We start from the raw sequence: 27,852 nt of genomic DNA on the forward strand, positions 1-27,852 counted from the left end.
TTTCATCTAAGGTTGTTACGCAAAAAGGCTTTTATTTATATTAACCATCTGTTTTATTCACAGCAGCATTCTTACGATCAAACCAACAGTCCCCGCTTACTATGCAGTCCAATACGAAAACAAGGAACGGGGAAACAAGACAATCCACTCAAAACTTAGGGGACAAAAGAGATGGTATATGATACATTGTACTACTAGGGCTATTGTAGGTCAACATGCATCTCAGCCAATCAAGCTTTTGCTTTTCCACAAGATCTTACATGGCATAAAACAAAAAGAAAATTTTCAATCACTGGATTGTCTGAGAAAGAAAGAACAGGACATCAAGTGTGGTAATGGCCAGAGTGTGAGAGAAAAAAAGCCCTCCAAACAATCTGCCTTGTCCTCGTCCTGTTCAACACTTAAAACTTCACCTATAACACACGCAATAGTTTTGCACAACACTTCCAGACTCTTTGCAGAGAAACAGATCAGTCCAGGCAACACTCCAGTGAGGAAAACAAAAACTCTTCTGTGCATCCAAACAAACCATGTTGATCTCACTCATTGATGGGTTCTTAAAGTAACACCTCGTGTAAATACAAGCAAGAAACATTGTATTAGAAACCTATCATGGGACACTGTGAATGGCAGAATTTCTAGGTGTTAAAATGTTCACATGTACATAAAAACAAAAAAACAAACAAAAAAAACCTTACAGATCTGTACGATTCCTCTTATGACTATTTAAATGTGTACACCTTCCAAAATTCCTTGTGAAAGTGTTTGAGGATTAGTCTTTATTTTAAGCATCAGGTTACTGTATGTCATCAGAACATTCAGGCCATTTAACTGGACGTTTCCAAAGTGTGTTGGAAATGTACACCCAGCATTTTTTTCCTCCACATTGCTAATGTAAATAAAAAAACTTGAGCACCGGTGCCATGCTAGATCCACTTGTGAGCATTAAAGTCTATTTATTTATTTTTGAGGAAGCAAGTCTCCTTGACTGGGTCAAGTTTCAATCCACCTCTTCCATGCTGCTGTAGGACGGGGCGGCACATTCTCCAGAGTGTGCATACATCTCAGAGGTCACTTCCGTGCTCAACTGAGGGGGTCCGTCTGGGTCCAGGTCTGTCCCAAACAGTGTCTGGCTAGAAGCCTGTAAAATAAACCACCGTTATAGAGAGAAACTTTAGGCATTGTCTGAACGGAGTACATGAACGCCAACAGCCAAGTCAAAAGATCAGTGACTTCAAGACCGGGTCATTTTGAATTATTTATTGGTGGTGAAGAGCATAGTACAGGCACTATAACAATTGAGCCGCATTTAGAGTGGTCTCAATTATTGCTGGGATATTTTGTGCAGCATCATAAATAACACGAACATCTAATCATTTTAAGATTATATTTAAATCACTTACCCAAACATTCAATTACTGCTTAAATACGATTACATACATTATGTATAAAGTAGTCCTGTGCCATTTATCAAAGATTTATCCTTAAATTAGAACCAGTAAGATTTCAAACAGGAACACCCACAATGACCCGTGACCTTTAACGAGGTACGATAATATCTGATGGTATTGTTTTGGGTCATGGTGTCCCGAGCTGAGGCATTCAAAGAAGCTAAATGTCTTTAGGCTTTGTAGTGTGGACGTCTACATGAGTAAATATAGCCCAGACTCCCTGAGACTGTGGAAACTGCCACATTACCCACAAACCGCAGTACCATTCATCTTACAATATCTGGATCCCATCTCAATTTACAACATGTGCAACTAGGCTTTGAATCAATGGATCAAAGTACAGAAAACCTCACTGGTTTCCCTAGTTGTGTACAGAAGTACAGTACTGAGTTGACCTGCCTTGCTGATTTAGAAAACGCTTATCAGTCAACCTACTTTTAAATAAAACATCCTAACCTCTTGCCAGACTAGTGAAAAACTTTGGCAAAAAAAAAAAAAATTAATTTAGTGGTTAAAATGAGTAAATACAAATAAAATAATTAACTAAAAGAAATCTAACAAAAAAGAACATGAAACCATAAAATGAGGTAGCAGGATTTACCCCAAAATACAAAAAATAGGACTCCACCAACCTAAAGTGAACATGAAATAGTAGCACACACAGCTCATTTTACTTTTAGATGACATACTAAACAAGAAAAGGAAACAACGCAAGACAGGATCTGATTTCATCCCCTGGAAATGATTGGTTTGTTAGCATTACATACAGATTGGGGTCAGAATGAATAAGTTTGCTAAAACAATGTCTAAATTGTTATCTAGCCATTGGCCAAAATTATTTATCAACTGAAACAAACAAAATAAAAAAAATATTTTATATATATGTATGTATATATATATATATATTTGCGCAGTATATACATACATACACACAGTATCTCACAAAAATTAGTACATCCCTCACATTTCAGCAAACAATCCACCTGTGAAAAAGCAACAATTGTAAGTCTCAACTCCTTAGCGTTCTTTGTTTGCTGAAATGTGAGGGGTGTATTCAGTTTTGTGAGATAATGTGTGCATATATATATATATATATTAAAAAAATCTGGAAAATAGTATGCACTGATTCATGCATAAGACCAGAAAATTGCATTAGAGTAAGTGAGTAAAGTGATGTGAAGGCCAAGTATGGTAACCCATACATGGAATTTGTCCTTTGCATTGAGCCCATCCAAGTTAGTGCAAACACATTAGGAGCACTGCAAACCGCAGACACACACACGCAGAGCGCAGCCATTTGCATTCGATTAGAGGTTAGGTGCCTTGCTCAGTCATTTCCTGCCGGTATTGAGAATCGAACCCAGGTCCGACTAACCATTAGGCCACAACTGTAACTAGAGTTAATTATTTTTTAATTCATGTTGACTTTAAAATCACACCATTTAAAATACCACCATTATGCTGTTTATTAAGGCAATTAAGTTATATTGAAAACATAGCTGATACACAATGCTGAACTGTGCATTAAATGGTCAGTTCATCCAAAAATGAAAATTCTTTCTAAACATGTTTGAACAGAGATATTTTGAAGAATGTCAGTTTCAGTTCCCACTGACTTCCACTGTATGGACAAAAATACAATGGAAGTCAAAGGGAACCAAAACATTCTTAAAAATATCTTCTTTTGAGATCTGAATAAAAAAGAAAGTCATTTAGGTTTGGAATGACATGAGAGTAAAAAATAATAATTTGGATTATCCCTTTAATACTAAGTTTTGATTTATTGGTTAGTCATACAGCTTAAATAAAATCTCAAGTCTGGCTAAAGAGGAAGCAGCAAATAAAGATCTTTTAACTGCTATTGGTATTTTCCTGAGTATTTTTTAAACATTCTGTACAATGCTGTAAAACAACTGAAATGGGACAAAAGAAATATCCTGGCTTTACTGGCATTGCTATATCAGGCTGTGTGACTCCCAAGCTAAATAACATTAAAGTTGCCATAAAAAAAAAAAGTCATGACTTTCAGTACAATCAGTTTAAAGTGCAAATATTTGTACTGATGGTCTGCAGCTGCAGTGAGTAGTAAATCAAGCCCAGTTGGACCAGTGTAACAAAGGATAGATGAGGTTGAACAGCAATGCTAGGACTGCAGCCACAGTGCCCAGGATGAAATAACTCAGGCGTTCGCCGTCACAGTAATCTGAGATGCCATCTCGTCTGCGGTGAGAATGGCCTCTCCTGACCTCCTCTTCGTCTTCCTCCAGCCTTGTCCTGGCTCTTCTTCCACGTAGACCAGGGCGAAACAGGCTCCGAAAAGAGGCCTCTCGCTGCCCCTCCTCATCCTCCTCCAGTTCCTGCCATATCAGAGACGCCTGCGATTGGCGGAAACCTGTGTCAGCTTCTGGGAAAGGGCCTTGCCTCATCATTACACCGTAGAACACCAAATACACTTTCAGAGAGCTCACTGCTCCAGTTTCATATGGTGCTCACACACTCAGGTGGATGAATAAGCAGATTAGCATGCAAAGAGTAGATTCCAAAAGTAGAATTTTCAAGTCACAGCTTTTTTAAATCAAGGTACACACCCTGTAACTGACGCAGCTACTAAATTAAAGGCAAAATGTTTCCCAAGATGCACCCATAAACAATCAGTTCAAACTTTAAGGATGGACTAACTTAGATCATGTGTGCCTCCTTATCAATCATATAATGAGCCCGGTGTTACCAAATTGACCTCAAAGTTTTGTGACGGTCAGTCATGCGTTCAACTGAGCAGAGAGCAAGATGTGAAGAAACTTCTTAAGGTGTGGTCAAATTTACTGTTGGAAATTTCACAGGCGAAATCCAGTCATTTCAACAGGAATCTGTGCGTTTGGGAGTTTCGCGTGAGGCTGAAGAAGTTCCCCATGCAAATTTGCTGTGCTGACCAACAGAAAGCTGCTTGGTTGAAAGTGACTTGTGCGAGCGGTGCTTCATACATCACTGCACTATTGTCATTGGACCTTTTTAGCAAATTCAATTTTGCTGAAATATCACTAATGTGACCGAATGTTTACTCATTACTGAAACCTAGGTTTAAATTTCACTGCTGAATACTTTTACTTTTTGAAATGCACAACAATTACGAACAAATAGAAAACATCAGAAAAAAGTAATGAGATCCTAACACAATCCATGAAAATCCACTCATTTAATCACAGTTATGCTCTATGCGTAATCTATTATCGCGCTTTTCCAATGCATGGCACAGCACTGTTAAAGAGTAACTAAACACTAAAACAACTTTTTTTAGTTACTTATCTGTAAGAATGGAGCTTCATAAATGCTGTTCATTGATTTGAGTAAATTTTTTGACATTTGGGTATAAAGTGTTTTAATTTTCACATATATGGTGTAAAAACGTCTGAGTGCTGCCCTCTTCAGGTTAAACGGAAAGCTCCTGCTGTAGGGGTACTCTCTGACGTAGAATACTCTCTGACGTCACTCTGTCACGCCCTTGGTGCGAGCTCACCACGCCCTTGGCAGCCCCTGGTATAAATTCATCTGTTTCCGTCAAAACTACTGTAGCGAGTCAGGAGTTGGAATTACGAGTATTGAAAACGGATAGATATATATTAGCATATAGTTAGCATAGCATTTATATAGTTATTTAGATTATTTTGTGTAGCCTAGGTAGTTAATCTCGCATATCGCTCCAGTGTGCAACCTGCATTTTATGTGGGATTGCTTCTCCAATGCAACGGAGGTGGAAATGGGCTTCTCCCCACAGCTCGCGCTGCCAAACGCTGCTCTTCATACCTCTTCCTGCATGAACTCCACCACCGCAGCGGCGTCATGATGTGAGTGAGCATATGTTTTTAATCACAATTTATGTTCCTTCTTATTAGGCTAAAGTTAATTAATCCTCTGGTGTCGACAAACGCGCCGGCGCGATTTGCTGATTATTTTTTTCACATAGCAGCAAAATATAATGAACGTAACAGTAATAATAATCCTGGAAAAAATTACCTCAAAATGACTGAATATAAGAATAATCGGATGCCGATCGCGATGCGGGAGTTAAGACCACAGTTTGAGCTGGTGTCCACAGACAATTCACCCTCCTCCACTTCAGGTGAAGGTGGGGGAGAAAAGTTCTCGACTTCAAATGACCGCTCTGTTGCAAAGCTACTTGCGTCACTCCATTTTAGCTAGTTTGACAGCAGCTGTCACTGCAGGTCTCAGGTGCACGCCCCCCCGCTCAGCTCCGCCCTCGGTTCGTCGCCTCTATCTCCGCTGGGCTCTGCCCACTTTTCCAGCATTTTTCAAATATTGCCAGTGGGTGGAGTCAGGCTTTGACCAGGGGTTTAGTTACCCTTTAAGTTAGCTTTTCCACTGCAGTTTAGTACCGCTTAAAGTGTGTGTTATTATAGACTGATCTTTATAGTTGTACCACCTCTACTGCAGTGACATCATTGCAAATGTGTCAAACAAACACACAACAAAGGATCAAAGGAGCTCTTGATTCTTCGCATGTGGATGTTTTTCACTGCAAGACAAAGTTTGTTTGGGTTTGGGGTCTCGTGTTGCAATTCCAATGACGCTGGTAGTGACGATTCTCTGACCAATCAGTGATCTGCAGTTTACACGTCACATTTTAGTATCAGTACGGCTCACTTGGAACCTTTACTGAGGCGGTACTAAAAAAAAAAACTACCAGGTACTAGGTAGTACAGTGGAAAACCCCCCAAAAGTGAGCCATACCATGCAGCGGAAAAGCGCCATTGGTCGCGACTCTGAAGATTTCACAAGGTGATTGTACTCCAGAACATCATAGTGAAAATAATCCCTCATGAAACTGCTAATTAAATTATAATCATCAAAGGCCATATTCACAGAACATCTTAAGGCTAAAAAGTAGCTCCTAACTTGCCAATTTAGGAGAAACTCTTAAAAATAATGGGCAATCCGCTTCAGCAATCCACCAAAGACACTGTACATCATTGAGGCAATAGTGATCAGTCCTTCCAGAAAAATGCAGTTTTTTTTTGTGATTGTTGTAGGCAAAAATCCTTGATTATGCGGCACGTTTTCCTAAAATTGCATAAATATCCCGCATATTCAATCGCATTTTTTATGCGAATGAAATTGCGGGAACTTGCAAAAACTGCGGTTTGATGAAAAAGATAGAAAAAAAAGGGATTCCCCAACACCCTGTCCTCACTAGGCTACTACCTTAATGTAAAGAGTCATTTCTTATTACTTTCTATGATAAGCAAGCATACTACATCAAAGAAAGTGCTGGGAATATCTAAGTTCTCATCTTGTTTTATTTCAGACCTTAATAAACACATGGCTCAAACTTACAAAACATTGATGAGTCAAACAAGTTCTGTAGCTTTACAAATGGTATATGCTACAACTTCTGTAAAAATGAATTAATAAAATATAAAAAATAAAATGTGTGCTTCCTGTTTTACAGCTTTTCAATGATATTCACGTCACGTAATTGCATCACTTCAAAACGTTCCCATGGCAACAGGGGAAATTGGCTGTTCTTGTGTCAAGTAAACGCAACATTTTTCAACTTTCTGCTAAGATATATGTGAGTTTTTTGCAACGAAAATGCGGGGATTATAAATATGCGGACTTTGGCTGATTATGCATTGAATGATGCGATCACATAATCATGTTTTTCTGGAGGGACTGAGTGATAGAGCCTTGGGTGATGAACCTTTTTTTCATAAATGCAATACATATTTTGATTTATAGATTTTAATATACGATAAAATGCCAAAAGTAAATCTTTAATACATAAATATGGTCCAATTACCTGTGGCAGTTGTTTTCACAAGTTCACACTTACAAATCGAAAGGAGTAAAAAAAATATAATAAGCGTATTTGGCGTGCTGTCCAAGGGGATCGAAGGCTCCGAGCTCGGAAACTCAGAGTTTAGCCTAAACCCAGAATTCTTCACCGTATCCCCAAGCCAGAGTGAGGAACGGGGTTACGGAGGGATGCGGAAAACTGTCGAGATAACTACGTGAGTCGGCTCTCGGCTGTGCTTTTCCGGCAAACAGCCGTACGCATCGATTTACGGCGAAAGACTAACCCTTGAACTTGACGCAAAACGTAATGACGAATGCGGTTGCCCAGCCCTGTTTGTTTGAACCGCAAGAGGCGTCAAAACTACTAAACTCTACTCCTACATCATACATAGTCAAGTGTTACTCTTTTGGTGTAAGACGACTTGCGTACGGCCGTCTGCCGAAAGTTAGTTATTTTTGTCGATAAAGTTCTAAATATAAATTTTTTTCCTTACACGAACGCATCGCTTCACTTCAGAAGGCCTTTATTAACCCCCCAGAGCTGTGTGGAGCACTTTTATCAGGGATCGGTGCGCTTTGATGGACTTCAAAAAACAAAAAAACCCATTGACTCCCCATTATAAAGCTAGGAAGAGCCAGGACTTTTTTTAATATAACGCCGATTGTATTCGTCTGAAAGAAGAAATGTCATATACACCTAGGATGGCTTCAGGGTGAGTGGGCTAATTTGAATTTTTCGGTGAATCCCTTTAAGACTTCTCTCTATTCCTTAGTAAAAGTTGGTCAGCAGCTTTGTGAATAGGTTTTAAGAGAAAACTCTTAACTAAATACTTTATAAACTTTTCCATTTAGGAGAACTCTAAGTGGTAAGACAAAATGTATTGTGAATACGGGCCCTGATGGGGTCTGGGCATTTATGAGAGACACCTAATTAAAAAATGACAAATGGAGAAATAGCCTTTTTTTAATGTTGAGAAACCACAAGGAACATTACCCAATCCCTTGCAACTTTAATGAACAAGTATATAGCCGCTCTACTAAGATTAAATGTTTTTCCATTGGGCTGCGGTGACATGAGAAGGTGCTGAGCTCACCTGACTGGCAGCACCACCAGTTGCAGCAGAGGATTCGGCGCCAAGGGGCCCCAGCAAGTGAAATGGCCTCTCCACTGGAGAGTTCCTGCGGCGGTAGAACAGCACATAGGCGTAACGTGTCACCACCTGACTCTCTTCCACCGTCGTCACTGTGCTGTCATCAAACAAACGCCAACCTGAAACAGTAAAAAAAACATACAGTTAGAGGTTTCACATCACAGCTGGTGAAATGTTATTGAGATAGAAGAGCTCACACGTACCAACGTCACTGCGCTGGCTGTTCTTGTCACTCGGAAGACGAGCGTAGGCCGTGTAGTGTCCTCCGATCATTCCGCCATAATGGTTAATCACAGCGTAGAGGTCATAGATAGGGGGCTGCTGGATGTCACCCTTATGACCAATACAGAACTTACTCAGGTCCAAGTTTCTGATGAGAACAGAAAAATCTTTCTGGTGAAACATCTAATAGCCAATCCAAAACTATTCAGCTAAATGACAGTCACAGTTCATACCACCCTTAAACTTCACCTAAACTATCAGGATTAATTTCTAACAACAGAGATGCCACATTAAAGGTGCTCTAAGCGATGTCATGCGTTTTTTAGGCCAAAACATTTTTTGTCACATACAGCAAACATATCCTCACTATCCGCTAGCTGCCTGTCCCTGAACACACTGTAAAAAAAAACACGGTCTCTGCAGACACCCCAGGTTCCAAAAACAGCAACAAAAACAAACTGGGCTAACCCGCACCACGAAACATAACAAACTGTTCCAGCCAATAACCGACAAGAAGGGTTTGGGGAGGGGTTTAGGGGGTTAGTGCGCGGATGAGGAGGAGAGAGGGTGTAGCTAGCCTCCGTTTTGTTTGACAATACTTTAAACGTCAACAAGAAGTGACGTCACCCGACATCGCTTAGGAGCACCTTTAAGTAACATTATCAACAATATTAACATTAATGCATTTCAAAATTTTAAATTTGTATCAAAATAACTAACTAACTTGTTTCAACCATTCATAACATATTCCAATTTATTTGTATAGCAATTTTCATAAAAAATTAGACATTTTATATATATATATATATATATATATATATATATATATATATATATATATATATATATATATAAATAAAACCAACTCAAAATATTAGTAAAAACTATAATAGTATCTCAATCATACTAAAATAACACTGGCTTGGGGTCAGTAAGATTTTGTTTTTTTAAACTAAATTAACACTTATTCAGCGAGGATGCATCAAACTGGTTTAAAAGTGACAGTAAAGGCATTTATAATTGTACAAAAGATTTCTATTTTAAATAAATGTAAGTCTTTTCAATGTTCTATTCATCAAAAAATCTTGGAAAATATATATGTTTTCAACTAGATCAATAATAAGAAATGTTTATTGAGCAGAAAATAAGAATGAATCTGACTGATTTCATGTGACACTGAAGACTTGAGTAATGGCTGCTGAAAATTCAGCTTTGCCATCATAGACAAACTACATTTTAAATTGGTTATTTCAAATTGTAATATTTCACAATATTACTGTTTCACTGTATTTTTGATCAAATAAATGTAGCCTGGGTGAGCATAAAAGACTTTCAACAACATTTAAAAAAATCTTACAGACCCAAAACTTTTGCACCTCTGTGCTAGTGAATGTCTGTTAGACTTTGAGTGTACCTGACTGGGAAATCAACCATATCATTAATCTTGTCCCTCCATATGAAGCTCCTAAATGAGAAGCGCTTAAGCTGGATGATGAGCACGTTGGGAAGGCGCCAAAGCAGCAGCTGTTTAGAGGCCTCCCTGTGTTGCTGACACTTAGGACAGTACCTGAACCACAACAAAAGAAGATTTAAATGGGCCAATAACATTGATGATGCCATTTAAAGTGCCCCTATTATGCTATATTAAAGGTTTCTAATTTTGTTTCTTCAACAATAGGTTTACATGCTACAATGTATATTAGGAGAAAATGAAAGTGTGTTTTGACATTGAATGCATCCCCTCTTTTCTCACAGTGTCTGAAACGGTTCAATCATGGATCCAGTCTCTCTAAACCCCTATTTTCTGAGATCCTGCTCTGACTGATTAGATCTGTTGTGATTGATCTACCATTAACAGCACGTGATTGAAAACAAAATGACCATTATATATCGGAATTTTAGCTTTGGAAGGTTTCCTTAGCACTTCTACACAGTGATACAAACAGTAACAATGGCATTGGATTTACAGTATCAATTCAAGCCCGAGTCCTCATCCTTTGGAAGTGCATGCAAAGTCGATTTGCTTTAGAGAAAACTGCATATTCTCTAAAAACAGAAACAAAACTTTTCAAGGCCTCTGCTACAAATAGAATGTCTTGAGGGCAGGTCAAAGAAGATCGCAAGCAGCCAATGAAGACTATAAGCTGGCACTATGCAAATGTGTTACAAAACTATGTAGGTTTGTACCAAAGTGAGACTGGAATTGCTGACGATCCGTTTCGGCAGTTCAGAATCAAATCGAAAAAGCATAATGGGGCACATTAAACACCTTGTTAACTGCACTTCATGCTTCAAGAGTTTGTAATTTGACGTGTGTGTCCGTACCATGCCTCTTCAGGAGCCAGCACCTCAGGTTTGGTAAAGAGGTTCAGGCACTGCTCTAAGGTGAAGTGTCCTGCCCTGGATGTCTCCGTAGCAGAGCCCGGGTCTTCATCAAACTCCAGCTCTTTAGAGCGCACCAGTACATATTCCTTCAGCCGCTCATTGTTCTTCCAAACCAGCTCCAGCGTGCAGTCATCAGGCAGCTCCAGTACCGCATCACCTGTAGGTGGCGCCAAGATGATGAAGATATGCTTCTCTAACACAAGCATTTTAAAAAACTCATCCATCCAAAAACCTCTGACTGACCTTTGTCCTCAAGTTTTTTGTCCTCCTTTTGGTTTGTTGCCAGAATGGTGATGTAGAATTGAGACGCACTTCCACTTCCAGACTCTGCTGAAGGCTGCTGATACCCAGTCACTATAGCTACCAATGAACATACAATGATGGACTTTTCCTCCACAAAAAACAAAGACTTTAGCAAAGAGCTTTAGAGCAACATACCTTCAGGTTTAATAGCCTTTTCACATGATGTTTCTTTCTCCACCAAAGAATCTTGAGAGCTGGTGGCAAGCTCACAGCATCCCGAGTCACTGGTGCGTGTGGAGAGGGTGTCCCCATCTGGGGTAGACACGGCCTCCGTGTGCGGGGCTGTGACAGAATCACCCTGCTCCCCTAGGTTTCCTGCTTCTCCTGCAGATGACAGCTCTTCCTCCTGCTGTTGAAACTCTGAAGCACTGCTCGCCATGGAGGTCAGGTCAACACGGGACAGGCTGGCCTCTGGGGACGTCCTACCGGACTGGAAAGGTGGCTGGAACACATTGACAGAGTACCTGCATATAGAAATGAAGGGTTACACAGTGCTGCTGGTTCCTAGTTTTTCTTTTTGTCAGCACACTCCAATCTATTTGCTAAAATTACTTAATGAAACGCTTTTAATCAAATGTATTATTTTAATAAAAATAATAATACGATTCAATAATTTATAAGTAAATGCTATAATAAATACACAGACAAATTAAAAAATCCTATAAAATGTTATCACAAATATAACAAAATTATTTTCATAAAAATAAGTATATAAAATATAAAACTGATATAAACTAAAAAATAATCATTTATAAAAAAAAGTCACCAATAAATTCTACAACTAGACAAATAAAATTATATAAAATTAAAATAAAATTATTCTTGATTCTATAAAATAAGTAAATACAAATGTATAAATTGTATAAAACTAAAAATATAAAAAAATGCTATGAAAACAAAAAAATGCTAATAGACAAATAAGTAATTTATACATAAATTACATAAATAATTGCTATAATGAATACAAATACAAAATGATCAGAAAAATGCAATCAAAAATATAAAGTATACATTTATATTAAAAATAAATGCTATGGAATATACAGACAAATAAACAATTTATAAATAAATTAATTTTTTCGTGTACGGACGACAATGTTGTCAAAATCCCATTCACACAGATCTGCGAAAACGATTAAAAACACTATTATGCTGCCATGGCCAATAGGTGGCGATGTCAATTTGAAAAGAAACACAATGCGCCTGTAGACTGAACACATAATATATATGAGTGTATTCACAAATGTGTATTTTTGTTGTTTACATGGAGGTGATGATGCTATCGTTTTCAAAAACTTGCACTTTGAAACCCGTTTTAAAAGTTTGCATTTCCAGGCCTCCAGATTGCCACTGTGGTGTAAATGATGGGCTAAAATGCATAAAAGGTTTGTTATTTTAATTTGAAAATGGTGTCGTGTAAACTTCCCCTTACTTCTAAAGCTGACCCAATTACCAAAATGCACAAATGAGAAATTATTTCTGAATCTAGTGTAATTATACCTGGAGTAGCCTTCCAGAAGCTGTGTGAGGCGGGTGTAGGTCAGCCTAGACTCAGGCACAGTTATTAAAAACGGCAGTCCAATATTCTCCACATTGGGCCGGCACATGGTTTTGTGATTAAGCCAGTGGTTTTTCTGGCAGGCCCTGTAATCAGAGGAAAGAAACTTAACACCAACTAAGACAATACATAGTCTCTAAATCCTAAGCGTGATCTCAGAGCCAGTACAACACATGCTTCTAATGAACAGATGGAAACTCACTGATTGCAGTAGCCAACACGGTAACAGCGAGTACATCGCTTGAGCTTCTCGTCGTCAGAGGCAGGAGGCTTCAGGCAGCCAGCACACTTTGTGATTGGGATGCTAGGAACCTGAGGTCTCTGAAGATTAATACCAAGACACAATCAATACATGAAATCATAGCAAGAGAAAAAACAACAAATACTTCAATGCTGACACAAACCCACAAAACCTAAGGGGGGAAAAAAGCTGAAAACATAAGTGATGGAAATGGTGTACCTGTTGGACTTTCAGCAGCACCACCCTCTCTTTGGCGAGATCTTTAGACAACATCTCAAAGCACAAGAGCAGGTCACTGGACGAGACGGTGTCTAAAGATTGAGATGGTGAAAAGATTCTGTGGAACCTACCCTTCACCACCTGAGAGAAAATATAATGACGTACAAAATTTAGGAATATCACAAGTCGTAATTAATAAAATTTTATGGTCATTTATGGTCATATGGTACGATTCTGGCTTCCAACGATTATGAAAACAAGACAATCAAGACGAAACTAATATTGTGGCACATTCTGTTTTGCAATGTTACTGTGGACAAAAATGACAAGCAAGATATTAACAATGCAGTAATGTTTTTTGGAGAAGAAAAATCAGAAAGAACAGTTATAGATTTTCAAATAACCCAATCGATCAATAATGTCTAGGATTTCCTTGAGCATTCCTCAAGCATGAATTCAATGGCATTTTAGTCAGAGTAAAATTGACTAACATCAATAAACAAGACAAAAAATTATTGACAACATTTAAAGGATTTTTCATTAAAAGAAAAAAAATGATGGCTAATAAACAAAACAAAAAATATTAACATTGTATTATGATCTGGTGTTCTCTTATATTATCACATAACTGAACTAATGTTTAGAAATATAAGCCATCAAAAATAATAAAGAAATGTGGAAATATTTAGTAAAAACAATTATTTTGTTGACTGAAATGTTGACTGTTTTGGAGTTATCATTAGAATGTGGCATCTACTGTAGGGGGAAAAAATCTATAAATGATTGATGTTTTCAGTGACTAATCGTGTTAATAAAGATTTCAATATTGACAAAAATAATTATGATTTTGACCATAATCGAGCAGCCATACACACCAGCATATTTTCCAAATCAACTCTAGATATTTTAGAATACAAACAACATGTATCGTAATTTAGTAATTAAATAACAACTGTTTATTTATATTGCTCATGTGTAAATTAATATGTGAGACATGTTTCTGGAGCATTATATAGTAGTAAAAAAAACACAAATTTGCCTCTAGATAATTTGCCATAAAACAAGGATCAAACAAGAGCAGATATGAAGGGTTCAGAACAGAATCATCATACCTCTGCCAGCCTCAGATTCTCTGGTTTGGTCCTCACACTGCGAGATATTGAATCCAGAACTTCAGTCGTGCTTGAGTTCTCTTTACTCACACTGACCAAAAACTACACAAATGGTTGGCAAAGGGAAAATGTTTTATATCAAATATTAATAAAACGAGAATGCCCATCTAAATAAAAAATGAACAGATTAAGCCCTTCATGCACAGGCTTGCTAAGGAACTTCAGATTTTTATGCTGTTTTTACCTTAACTGGTTTCTTGTGAGGCTCTTTAGCAAAATAGAAAACAGTCAGCACCTTCTGCTTCTGAGGTAGAGGGACAGGCAAGTACAGGAAGGGGTCAAAGGTTATGGAAACCTAAAAAAAAAAAAAAACAGAAGAAGAAGAAAGAAAGAAATAACAAATGGGTAAACTCCCACAACCATACTGCTAATAGTGCTATTAATTTCTACCTTTCTGAGGTATTAGTGCAATACAATCCCTCCAGAGGTCTTAGGTCAGGGACACAGAAACTTTTATCTATCCCACAGTTCAGATTAAAACAAACAGGTCATTGTGCCTTTGCGATTGTGGGCCCTACATTATGGAATAGTTTGCCTTTTCATGTTAGATCTGCATCTGACAATCTTCAATCTTCATGTCACGTCTGAAAACCTATTTTTACTCAATTGCTTTTAATAATCTGTAATTTGTATTTTAATTTTAATTTTTTGCTGTTATGTAAAGCACATTGGTCAGCTTGCCTGTATAAATTGTGCTATATAAATATATTTTGACTTGACCAGATACTGGACATCATTTGCCCAACATCATCAAAAATAATAAACATTTAATAGCATAGGACCCCGTCCACCCTCTCCCTATTCCACCATGAGAAATCTGGTCACCCTAATCCATAGGTCTTGTTTTGCTCTTGATGCATTACCTTAGAACACATTGGACACACCAGCTTTGACTTGTACTGGCCCTGAAAGAGGTCAACAATGAATGAATCGTTCCTCATTTTATGCCTCTGCCATGCCTCTTCTGCAACAACCTGCCAAACAATAAACAACAACTACGTTCAGCAGATTTGTAACCATACTTGATACAGTGCAGAGATTAAATCTTGACAATAATAATGAGAATGCTTACATTTGTCGATTGTAAAACTTATGTTTCGAGAAAAAAATCAAGAACTCACTTCATCCTGACGGCCGTCTGAGTCAACAGTCTCTGTATATGGTTTGTCTTGAATGCGGTTCAGGTCCTCATGCAGCCCATCCAGCAAGAAAGCCATAAACTCCTGAGCATCGTGCTGCGCGTAGCCTGTAAACTGACTTGCCTTACTAGCAACTATAGCCTATGAAGAGGAATAAAACAACACCCGGTCATTATGTTTTTTTAATTTTTTTTTTATAATCACATATGGAAAACTACAAGATATTTTATAACAGGACAGTTTTGTTTCTGCATGGATACCTTTAATTTGGAGGGTTGAAATGCATGATGAGTGCCCTTCCACAGTGCTCGAAGTAGAACAGCAAAGCCAATGGCAAGTCGTCCACCCGTGCCCAATGGGTTATTACAGTTAATCTCTGATTCAAACGCCCTGTCTGAAAACAATAAACACCACAAAAATACATAGCTGGTTAAGATACATAACCACATGAAAAGTATCAATTCTCAATGAAAATACCACTGACCGTGGAAATAATCCCTGAGCTCCCGTGTGTTGGAGAGGGACTGGATCACACTGTTCATAAAGCAAGTATTTCCCAGATTGACCAGTCCAGTGAAGCCAGGGAGACACACCTTCTTCTCCTCCACTTCTTCAGCTCTCTCACTGCCTGTAGGAGGAGTGTGAGTCATGGGCTGCACCATGCAGGTGGGCTTGGGCTGTGGACAGACGAAAAGACAAGTCATACCTAACAGGCTTGAGACCAGTTACATGAACATGATGACACATTCCTTATTGTCTGCTATAGTACCGTTGAAACAGTTGGTTCCTGTTTGAGGGACATTTGTTCTTGGACTGAGCGAGGGGACACGGCATCCAGGCCGGAGTCCTCTGGGGCTCGAGGGGGTTTGGCTTTCTCCTCTCCCACACGTGGTTCTTCTTTAGCAGGAAGTGCATGCTGGCTGCTTCCTGGCTGAGTCTTCTCAAGTGTGGAAGGGCTGGAGGGCACAGCAACCTTGGCGCCCCCCACTGCACCTTAAACAACAGACCACAGAAAATAGACAAAGGAGCTTATGGTTAGCATTTAAAAGTCATTGCTTCAATCTTCAATTTCTTATCAATATCAATGTTAAAAACAGTTGTACTGCTTGTGCTTAATATTTTTGTGGAAACCATGATTTTGAACACATTTTTTCATGATTTTTATATGAATAGAAATTTAAAAAAAAAAAACAGCATTTATTTGAAATAAAAATCTTTTGTCTCAAACTGTAGTGTATATATTGTTATAACATAACCGCAACTGAATAATTAGAACTTAAATTTGTAAAGTTAGGCTGGGTATTGGAAACCACCTAATGATGCAATTAATTTTGAGATGCATCACTATATAAAAATGTATATATAATCGGACTGGCAAAGCCCTAGTAAATCGCAATATTGAAGTTGTAGTTAAATTTGAGAGAAGGTTATGTAGAGCAGTGTGGGTCAGGAGCCTGGCATAAACACAAGAAGTCTCACGCTCGTATCTAGTTACTAGATCACTCCCTGTAGTCACATTCCTTTTCTTGACTGGTTCCCTCATTTCAGCATGTAAACAAAAACAGTCCAGCTTTTCCACAGTAATAACATGTGTGCTATTACACATATCACAGCTCTCAGAAAAGATCATGGGTCCAGTTGTTCTAATTTAGCCAAGCCTTAAATCCCGTTCACACTAAGAACGAAAACTATGAAGATAACGATAACTATATTAGCATCCACACCAACAAACGATAATGGTCTGTTCCAAGCTCACGCGCTGCAGTTTCAAAGTGTGTACATGTCCTTAGCATGCTACGTTTTGAATGAAGCTAGTGTAATCGCTCTAATAATCTAACAGTGAATTTAGCTGACGTAGTCAATATATTAGAATAAAAACAACATCTAGTCTTTTTCACAGCAACTTCAAAGGAAGCAACACAATGTTGTTGAAACGAGCACTGGATACCTGAGGTAATACTTCTCACCGTTTATTCAGAGGGTATGGACGATTGTTTTCCATATCCATTCTCTTGAAAACGGGCTTGACTTGTCAAACAGTGGTGGATTTTTTATGGACCTCTCCGATTAACTTTTAAATTTGCCATTTTAAAAGCGCGAGCACTTAAATTAGAATGGATTCTGATTGGCTGTCAGTGATTTATCGTTCAACAGCTGGGAAAACAATCGTCCAGAAAGTGATCCCAACGATATCGTTTCTCTATATTGTTATAGATGTTGTGTGAACTCTGCTATTCTTTAATATTGAGAACGATTTTTAGAACTATATCTTTATTGTAAACGTCCTTTGTGTGAACGGGCCTTTAGTCATGGACACACTATTCAGGCAGCTATCACTTTGGTGATGTAAGACATCATGAAATGTAGACAAATTCATGTCCATGAAATAATGTAAATGTTTTAATGTTTGTAAAAGACTGTTCAGAAGCAAAGAGAATCCAGGCAGCAGACCTTGTGTGGCAGGGGCCTCAAGACCCCCCCAGCGCTGACTGTGTCTTTTCTTCAGTGTGATGTCGATTCGGGACGGAGTAAAGGCATAGCTGGACTGATCTGGCTGGATTAGATTCCTGAAACATCAGCAGATGGAACCAAATGAGGAACCCTCAGGAAAGCACTCTTGACTAGTAGTGGATCGACGGAGATTAGGATGCCCATGAGACAATCTTACCTGAGTTTTACCTGCCATTTAAAGACAGTGTTTGGTCCGCAATCCGGATGAAGGCGCAAGAAGTTGGGATCACTGTGGAAAGATTTAACAATTAATGGAAACTTAAGAGTTACTCATGAGGAAACTCATGTGTGCAGATGAATCTCTCACCTGGTCTGGAAGATAAGAGTAAAGTCTTGTTCCCTGAACAGCACCCTGGAGGTCTGCCGGCAAATTTCTTTCAAGTAGACGTTAACAACCATCAGGTCTGTCCCTTTCTCATACGAGTCATTCTTCACAAACTTCAAGTTCACCATCGGCTCCGGACCTTAGCACACATCAGTCATGAGAGAGAGAAAAAAAAGGTTCAAAGGTTTTGGGTCAGTAAGATTTTTTTTTTTATGTTTATGAAAAATGATGTGTCACAGTATATTACAAATGTTCTTAACTGACCTCCTGTATCCTCCTCATGGTTCCCTCCATGTGGCTCCTCCTTGGACTTGTCTCTCTTCTCCTCTGAGCAGCTCTTCTGGGGAGACTCTTCTCTCTTTGAGGATATTGAAACAGGCTCTCCAGACCCTGAATCATGAGATGGAAGCATTTTAGGGATCTGGGTATCAGCCTCTGGCTTCTTTTCCTCGGTCTCATCTGATGCTATTTTTTCAGAACTTGTTTGCACGGGAGAAGAACAACTCTCCTGCTGCGTCACCTTTGGCTCACACACGGAGGAAGCAATCTTGCTATCATCTGCTTCAACCTGTAAACAACACAAAAGACGGACCACAGGATGTGAGACTCTTTCCACCATTCTGTTTCCTGCTGATTGTTTTCATTTTCGGGTTTAGTCTCACCTGAGCATTGCTTTTTGGCCTCCTGTCCACTCCTTTCACTCCCTGCGATGCCTGGCATGCTTGACCTTTGACCTGCATCTGAGCCCTGTTGTCTTTTGCATTGCTAGATGAAGAGGCACCACTGCTTACAGCTGATGTGTGTGTCTTGCCATCAGCTGCTTGTTTGGATTGAGACTCCTTCGAGGAGCAGGGAGCTAGAGGGGGATCCTTTGTGTTTCTAGAGGGTCGTGTGGTGCGCTTTGCGCTGGGCTCATTAATCGGGTCTACTTTATCACTTGATTTAATCTCTGCCGCCTTCACGCCTGTGCTCTCAGTGAGCTCCACCTGTTTGCCTTTCATCCCTCGTTTCAACCCTCGGTCGGGTTTACCTCGTTTTTGCTCAGCAGAAGTCACTGGGGGCATTTTTTCAATGGTTTCGCCAGATTTTTCAGACCGCCCTATGGTTGACTCCTGGTCGTTGCTGCCAATCTCTGTAAGGATGTTCACTGCTTCAGTCTTTTTCTTGTTCTGTTTAATGGGGGAACATGAACAAATAAAGCTTGTCTGAGGGATCTCGGACTAGAAAAACATTCATGAATGCTCAAAGCTGCATGTGTGTGCATGGCCACACAGTTCTGACATTTCTCTTTCAGACCAAAAGGAATAACTGTAACTTTCAAACTTTCTAATCATCCTAATAACTTATCTGACCCATATCATGCTATCAGAATTATATTAGGAATGTGCGCATCGACTAATTTGACAGCCGTTTAAATGAAAGCTTTGTAACCGAGTCCGACTATTCTAAAAGTAAGAACCCCTCTAAAAGACTTGTGTTTATATTATCCATTTGAGCACTTAATCTATGAATCAAACAGTAAAATCCCATAATAAATGCTGCTAAACGCCCCACACATAGCGAATAAAGCTCATTCTGATTCAGATTTTTTTTCTGAGTTAAAGTGAAGATGCGATGGAAAGTGCATGTCCTAAACATGGTTATGCATGGCTCCAGTGAAATTTTGGCACAGATATCATAAAACATTTTTATTTCCAATTCAAAATACTCCCACACCTCGTTCGTTTTTTGAGCGTCATATCTTGAGCGTCATCCGTGACTGACACGAAGAAAACGCATCAGAGGTAAAATAAAAAGATAAGACCCTACCTCTTAAGGTATTGCTTTTCCAAGTGTTTTATTTTAATGTGCTATTTAAAATGTTTTTAAATATAAAAATGTAACAAAGTTCAAGGCGCAGAGAAGACGTGGGAACCAGTGAACGGTAAACAGAAATTTGAAACGTTTTACGAAAGTAAATGGCAGGCGCTTCATAGCCAACTGCTGCTCATACAGAGACAAAACAACTTAAATGTCCCAGGCCTGGTCTTTCATTGCCGTCACTCCTCCTCTTATCCTTCAAAGCTCCTGGGACTCCAGACTGGTGCAGCCCTCAGTGACTTTCATTAACACTCACGCCAGGCCTCACTCCGTTTCCACGGCTCACGCCCTGCTCTTCACCGTAACAGTAAAACTACAAATTCGGCATTTCCCCTAGAAATTTTTCCAGCAGTGGTGCTGTCACGGGCCGAAGATTGTGAGGGGGTTGGTTGTCAGGGGGTGGGGGGTATGGGGTAGGGGGTTGTCCGGGGACAAGCATCTCCGGAAGATTTTTTTTTAAATAACCCCTTAAACCACGACTTCTGGCAAGTTTTGTGGCTAGAAATGGACATTTTGAGATAAACAATATTACATACCATCAACAGATTCAAGGCATGATTATTCCAGCACGTACCTTGAACTGGTCACAAACAGAAACCTTCATTTTATAGTTTTAGACAGGATTAATCATGTTTTTCTTTTGTGTTAATTTTCAGCTATAAAGTAGAAATTGATAGGGGGAAAATGATGGTCTCTCCCTTGAGGTCTCTTTCCTCCCTCACCTGCACTAATGATCTTTTTTTCTGTAACACACTTTAACACTTATATACATCATGTAACCAGTACTTTCATTTAATTTATCCTGTAGACATTTTGAACATTAAAGTCCAAATTAAACTTTTAATTAGTTTAAAAGGCGACTAGCTTACATAGCCTAGAGTTCAAGAAGTCATGCTCATCTAGACTGCATTTATTTAATCAAAAATACAGAAAAAACAGTAGGCTAATATTGTGAAACATTATTACATGATGTTCTTTTTAACTTTTTATTAATAAAATAATCTTTAAAAAAAGAAAAAAGGAAAAAAAGTCCGCTTTCTCCTTTCCGCAAGAGCTTGCTCTCCCGTGGCATCTGTCGTTGCTATGCAACCATGAACAGAGGCGCGCTTGCAAAAACTTCAATTATGAGCGCGCATAACGCATTAAATAACGAATTTGCACACGCAAAAAATGCTTTCTTTTCTTGTCATCAAGTGGATTCAGAGCCACCGCATGCAGCGCCGCCGGTCGCCATGTCTCAGTGTTTTTAGGTGTGTAAGTAAATGAAGTGAATGTCGTGATATTAATGATCATGGAAAAATTTTGCAGCGACGCTGAACATCTTGTGTATTTTTTCCTCATGTAATCGACTATTGTTTTCAGTGTCGACTAGTAGCAGCTGTATATATTTGTTATACAATATATAACAAATATATTGTATTTATTTATTTTATAATATTCTGCTAATAAATATTGATTATTAAATATTATTTTTTTTGCAAAATTTTTGTTAAAAACCTTAAAACCATAAATTTCATTAATGACATTTTTAAACACCCTAAAAAGGGAAGTCTAAATAGACGAATAAAGAAATTGCATTAGATTAGACAAGTTTAGTTTTTAAAAATGTACATAATTTCTTTGTAAAGAATGGCAGCTGTATCTTCCCAACAAAACAAAAAAATAGGTTAAATTAGTGGGAAGTGTAAAAAAATTAAAATGAGGATGGTCAACAAAAGAAAAAATGCAAAAAAGAGTGAGTAGGTGTTCTTACAGCAAAGTTGGGCCAGGTGTTGAGGGGGATCTTCTTGTGCATGACAAGCTGCAGAACATTTGTTTTCTCCTTATAAAGCAATTTACTGCAGGAGGCTTCAATCTCTTCGTGGAGATGACAGCTCCATTCACGGCCATCTGAGAACACACAAACATCACAATACATACACTACTGTTCAAAAGTTTGGGGTTGGTAGGATTTTTTAATGTCTTTGAAAGAAGTCTCTTGGGCTTTTCATTTATTTGATCAGAAATACAGTAAGAACAGTAATATTGTGAAATATTATTAAAATTTAAAATAACTGTTTTCTATATGAATACATTTTAAAATTTAATTTATTCCTGTGCATAAAGCATCATTACTCCAATCTTCAGTGTCACATGATCCTTCAGAAATCATTCTAATATGCTGCTTTGCTGCTCAAGAAACACTTATTATTATTATCAATGTTAATGTAAGTGTTGTGCTGCTTACTATTTTTGTGGAAACTTTGTTTTTCAGGATTCTTTGATGAATAGAAAGTTCAAAAGAGCAGCATTTATTTGAAATATAAATCTTTTGAAGCATTACAAATGTCCTCTTTTTATAAATGTAATAATAAAAGTATTAATTTCCTTCAATGAAAGAAAAACATCTTACTGACCCAAACTTTTGAAACAATAGTTTACATTACACTCATAACAAAACAAAAAAAATACATGCACAGCACACTAACAAAAAAAAGACTAAAGATGGCCACAAGCACACATACTGTCCTTACCCGGCAAGCGGATGTGGCAGGCGGAATCGGAAAAAGCAGAATCGATATCTTCTACTCTCAGCACCCCAGCATCTCCACAGTTCAGCCTCACAATCACCTCATATGCATTCTGCTTCCAGTCCAGAAACAAATCTACACAGAAAAATGTACATTCATGTAAAGCTGGATCCATTACAAACACATTACTTAGGCTAATATCACTGAAGAAAACCCTGACTCTAATTAAAAGTATTATTCCATTTCAAAACACAAGAACATTTATGTACAGAGAAAACAATAAGTTGCTACAAATTAAAAACAAAAATCAAACCTGATTTCATGATAACGCTACACAATCTGATAGCCAGTCATAGCAGAAAGCCCAACTCCCTTCGATTGCAAACTGCACTGTTATTGAGTTTAATATAGGTGCGTGTGAGCCAGCAGGTCAGAGAGAGCAGGAAAGAGCGAGAAAGAGAGTGTGTTTATCGCTAAGGATCAGGCTTCAGGGTCAAGTGACAGCTAGTCCCGTCCCTTTACTCTCTCTCTCTCACTGTGACACACAGATCTAAAAGGTCATGAAGACGCCGCAACGCCCACAGCCGGGTTTCTATTCCACGTGATGTCATCTCCACTCTGCCAGTATCCCATGAGCCTCCCTTACATGACAGGAATCATCTGTCCATAGACTTCTCCCGCTGTTTGTGTAGGGATGGTGCTCTGAAACATGACATTTCAACAAGAGAAAGACAATGGCGCACCCATATCGAATGCATGTAGAGAGGCCAATTCGGGAGCAGTGAAGTCTTCTCATGCATGTGCCAGGCAGAGTCACTCCCCTGACCTTGACAAAGCACTTCTTTACTGAAGCAGAGACTCACAGGCTTGGATTACAACACTTCAGCACTCAGCACAGCACTGCAGAGGCAAAACACACAGGCTGGCAGACTGAGACAGAAAAAAAGCTAATGTACGTTTGTCAAACCTGTAGTCACGTGTCTCAGTAACCAATGGTAATCGTAAACTGAAAACTTTACCAGTAGATGTATGTGTCAATGTTTTGATTCTGTATTGTGAAGTAAATACGAGTGAACCGGTTATTCAACAACAACAACAAAAAGGTAGGGCAGGGGATTTTTTCTATCTATCGGTTCTTGATTTGATGGAGGCAGATCTGAATACGATCTTGCAGTTGACTGTAAGAAAGTGGCAGGTTTTATGCAAATTAAATGAATGGAGAAGTCAGGCAGTTGTGATACTTTGATTAACTTACAAGGTCAAAAAAAGAGATTAGAATCATATTCATGGATGAAACCTTCAAGATCACTAACATGCATTTAATGAACGGATAGGATAAAATTCCCATTTCATGCAAACAAGTACTATTAAATATCAGACATTAATTCTCAAGTTAGAAATGCATGGAAGCTTGTTTTCGCCACTGAATAAAAAATAAAAAAGGTAATAGCGACTTTTTAGCTTATCATTTACTTTTTTCGTGCAATTACCATTTTCTCTCACAATTGCAAGTTTATAATCTGCAATTCTGACATTTTTCCTCACACAATTGTGAATTTATATAAGTGTTATACAAGTCAGAATTGTGAGATAAACATGCAATTGCGAGAAAACGTCATAACTGAGCTGACTTTCTCAGAATTACGGAAAATAAACTTGCAATTGTGAGAGAAAATAGTCCGAATTGTGGGATAAAAAGACAAAATTAATTATTATTTTTATTCCGTGGGAGAAAGAAGTTTTCATAATTCTGCAGCTTAATAATTAGCGCAAAACATTGACGAAAATCACAATTTAAACAGTACTAATTTACTTATAGAGTCAAAAGTAGAAATAAAACAATAGTCCTGCATTACAGTTATCGGAAAGTTAAACAAAAACAATCTGTAACGGTAATAAAGCAATAACAATACAGTATATCTCTTGCCTGGTCAACTGAAGTATATTCAACAAAGTCTAAGAAGCTGCCGCCATATACTTTAAGATTAAGGTTCTTCTGAATGCCAAGGACATGATAACTTTGATGATTGAAAAGCCATCACTAACCAAACAAATTATTATGGACTTACATAAACATCCAACAGGGAAAATAAGTCTCATTTAACAGCTGTCATCAATGTGAAATTATACATATCTGTAAAAACATCTGAGATCACAGCATTCGAAATCCCCTTATTGTTGTAGTTTAACTTTCATTATCAGTCTGTTTTGTTCAAAGATAATTATCATAAGATGATTATCAGAAATGTCAGCCTCAATGAAACTGGATTCACAATACCAACTAAATGCTTCTAATACTTCTAATGCTTCACAACAACCAATTCAATAGGCTAGCAATAGAAAGTAGTGGCAAAGCTAAATCAATAGGGACTACCATAGCAGAACAATTACGTAAGTTCAGTACGTTTTACAGAGTTAATGTCTGTTAACTTCCCAGTTCCCTGTTTACCACACCACGCAAACAGATTATATCATCCCAGCTCTGCAAATGAAAACAGGACAAGGACTACACCTTTAATGACTTTAACCTCTAGCTATGGGCCAGCCTGCATTTTAGAACAGTCAAAAGGACACTGCACCACAGATGCTTTCTATCAGTTCATGTTACATTAATTACCACTGCAGTAAAACAATTATCCCACACTATATTTTTGCCCAAGCATATGATTAAAATATCTGCGTAGGTCCCAACCAATGGCTTGAGTTCCAAGATTAACACCTGGCAGAGCACCACCAAGCAAAAGGACAACTGAAAAAGATTAAATTAATTGAGGTAAAGGAGAGTGAGAAAGAAATTCAGACCTAATTTGAGTGTTTACAAACCATGTCCACTCCTCACCTTTCCTGGTCTCTGTGCTGTTGGCTGAGGCTGCCTGCTTGGCCTCCTTGCTCTCCTGGTTGACTCTGTCCTTCTGCTTCTTCTTGCTGGTGCTGACCACATCTTCAGGTCCTCTCTGACCTCGCCTCCGGCCCGATTCACTGGGTCCTGTACTGCTGCTGGCCATCTTCAGCCACTTGGCGCTAATAGGTCGGCCGTCTCCTACCTTGCTCCCGCTGCCGCTGCCGGAGCTGCTTCCACAGGGATCTGGATCTGAGCTGGGCCGTTTCCTGCCCGGTCCAGCTATCTTGGCGGCGTTTCAAGTGAGAGCACTCCCAGAAGAGAATCAGAGGGAGACTGCAAACAAAAACAACAGCCATGCATGTAAGGGTTAGGTGGTAGGGGCGGGAATCCCAGGGGCCCAAACAATACGATATTATCACGATTCTTAAGTCACGATATGATATAATTAGGACTTGAAACATTTTACAATATGCTGAGTATTCCAATTATAAATACTGTGAATTATCGCCTTTTTATCAAATGCAAGAAATGTCCCAAATGGAAAACTCTGTCCACTATTTTTTTATTTTCCTATTTGTTGAATATGTTAAACAAAGTGTATTTTGTTATGATAATATTCTATTTTCGCTCTCATGTTTATTGATTCGAATTTGATTGGCAATATAAAAAAGGAAAAAGAACCTCTTATTTTAAAAAAACGTTGTGCTCGGACACTCAAATGCTCAAATAAAACTTTTTGATTAGTGAACACTGATTAGTGAATGTTTATTAGAAAACATTAAACGTCAAGCCACCAACACCGGTCAGTGTAACTGTCAGTGTCCTCACACTTCGATGTCATTATCCCAATATATGATGAATCTGGTGAAAAAGAATATATCTTTGACTTCAGTCATTTCTATAATAACTTTTGTTATCCATATCAGTTGTCATACGAGAAATTGATATCCATGGAAACTCAAGCAGCTTAAACCCCCACAGTGATCGCTAATGCCGCGGCTGCTAACCCGACTAGCTTAGCCTGTTCGACTATATTCCACACTCAAGTTCTCTTTAACTCAAAACATTTCACCAACAAACTGTCACTTAACGTTAACCTTGTTCTAATGCTGTTAAATATCATTTGTATGAAGTGTGACATATCTAAAATATGTTGTTTGGTTGTTGGAGATCCCGGTTAGCCGTGTTGTGTGGAGAGCGAGCTAAATGTCCGTTACAGGGAACCGAGACGCGAGGCCTATCGCGCTGCGCCGACTGCCCAGCTAATCACGCGGTTAGCTTCTACTGAGCCTGAACACTTCACCCGCAAGGTCGGGTTGTGCGGTATTGTCAAAAGTGTGCATACCAGCAAGAGAAGTGAGGGCATTTTACGATATTTTGATATGACAGCATTTGTTTAGTTGAAATCTTACTTTGTTTCGTTGCTGTTCTGAAATGAGGAGTCGCAACGCCTTGTCCTTTCTTTCGTTAGCGGAGCCTCAGCGAGTCTTGCTTAATTCAGCACCAGGCTTCGAACACGGCTGCGGGCCGCCGATCTCCCCTGAGCCGCATCAGCTCGCCCCTACAAACTCAATACTTCTTTATTTCCATTTTCCAAAATAATCCTAACCAGGACCCATTCTGTGGCGTTAAAACAGAAATCAAGCTGATGTAAATACAAACAAAGACACAAAGACGTTGCCCGTCCTTCACTTTATGAGCCGACCGCTGCTCTGCAACTCACACTTTGTTAGAGAACAAAACAAACAAAAAAACCGGGTAGCGACGGCGATCACGCCAACATGCTCCACACACAAACACACACTGGCCACTTCCGGACGCTCTGGTCCCTGTGCGCTCACAACCATGCGCAGATGAAAACTATTGTTTTGAACAGAATAAATTCTATTCTTTTGAAATTATAATTTTTTAAATAAAAAATGCCTCACAGTTTCCTCAAAAATATTAAGAAGCACAACTTATTAGAATGATTTGGGAAGGATGCTAAAAAATTTTAAATGAAATTTATTCCTTCACATGAATGCCATTTTAAAAAATATATAAAAATAGAAAGCAGTTATTTTAAATTGTATAATTTCACAATATTTCTGTGTTTCCCCCTCCCCTATTTTTTATAATATTAAATGCAGCCATGATGAGCAGACGAGACTTT

At 38.6% G+C, this 27,852-nt stretch overlaps 1 protein-coding gene across 7 annotated transcripts; it reads right to left on the reverse strand.

The window, feature by feature from the left end:
• usp19 (ubiquitin specific peptidase 19) lies at window positions 1–27,541 on the reverse strand. Of its 7 annotated transcripts, none has more exons than XM_077214462.1 (26): window positions 27,113–27,541; window positions 25,698–26,033; window positions 22,862–22,993; window positions 22,102–22,238; window positions 19,151–19,657; window positions 18,753–19,056; window positions 18,471–18,627; window positions 18,321–18,392; window positions 18,104–18,219; window positions 16,422–16,639; window positions 16,137–16,329; window positions 15,913–16,046; window positions 15,635–15,793; window positions 15,377–15,487; window positions 14,698–14,808; window positions 14,454–14,555; window positions 13,342–13,482; window positions 13,084–13,202; window positions 12,824–12,967; window positions 11,459–11,787; window positions 11,264–11,380; window positions 10,961–11,177; window positions 10,050–10,202; window positions 8,617–8,783; window positions 8,357–8,532; window positions 1–1,141 (listed from the first exon to the last, which is right to left on the reverse strand). In XM_077214462.1, the coding sequence occupies exons 2-26, from the start codon at window positions 25,861–25,863 to the stop codon at window positions 1,001–1,003; spliced, it is 4,323 nt and encodes a 1,440-aa protein (XP_077070577.1). In that variant the 5' UTR covers window positions 25,864–26,033; window positions 27,113–27,541; the 3' UTR covers window positions 1–1,000. The 7 variants fall into 7 exon arrangements, with proteins under 7 accessions (XP_077070577.1, XP_077070576.1, XP_077070580.1 ...); XM_077214461.1 differs by having other exon boundaries at window positions 16,422–16,645; XM_077214460.1 differs by lacking the exon at window positions 1–1,141 and adding an exon at window positions 2,893–3,826.
• Window positions 27,542–27,852: the final 311 nt, after the last annotated feature.

Source organism: Siphateles boraxobius, unplaced genomic scaffold, assembly GCF_051911475.1.
Source record: "Siphateles boraxobius isolate OS27281-9 unplaced genomic scaffold, OSU_SipBor_1 68, whole genome shotgun sequence".
Lineage (NCBI taxonomy): Eukaryota > Metazoa > Chordata > Actinopteri > Cypriniformes > Leuciscidae > Siphateles > Siphateles boraxobius.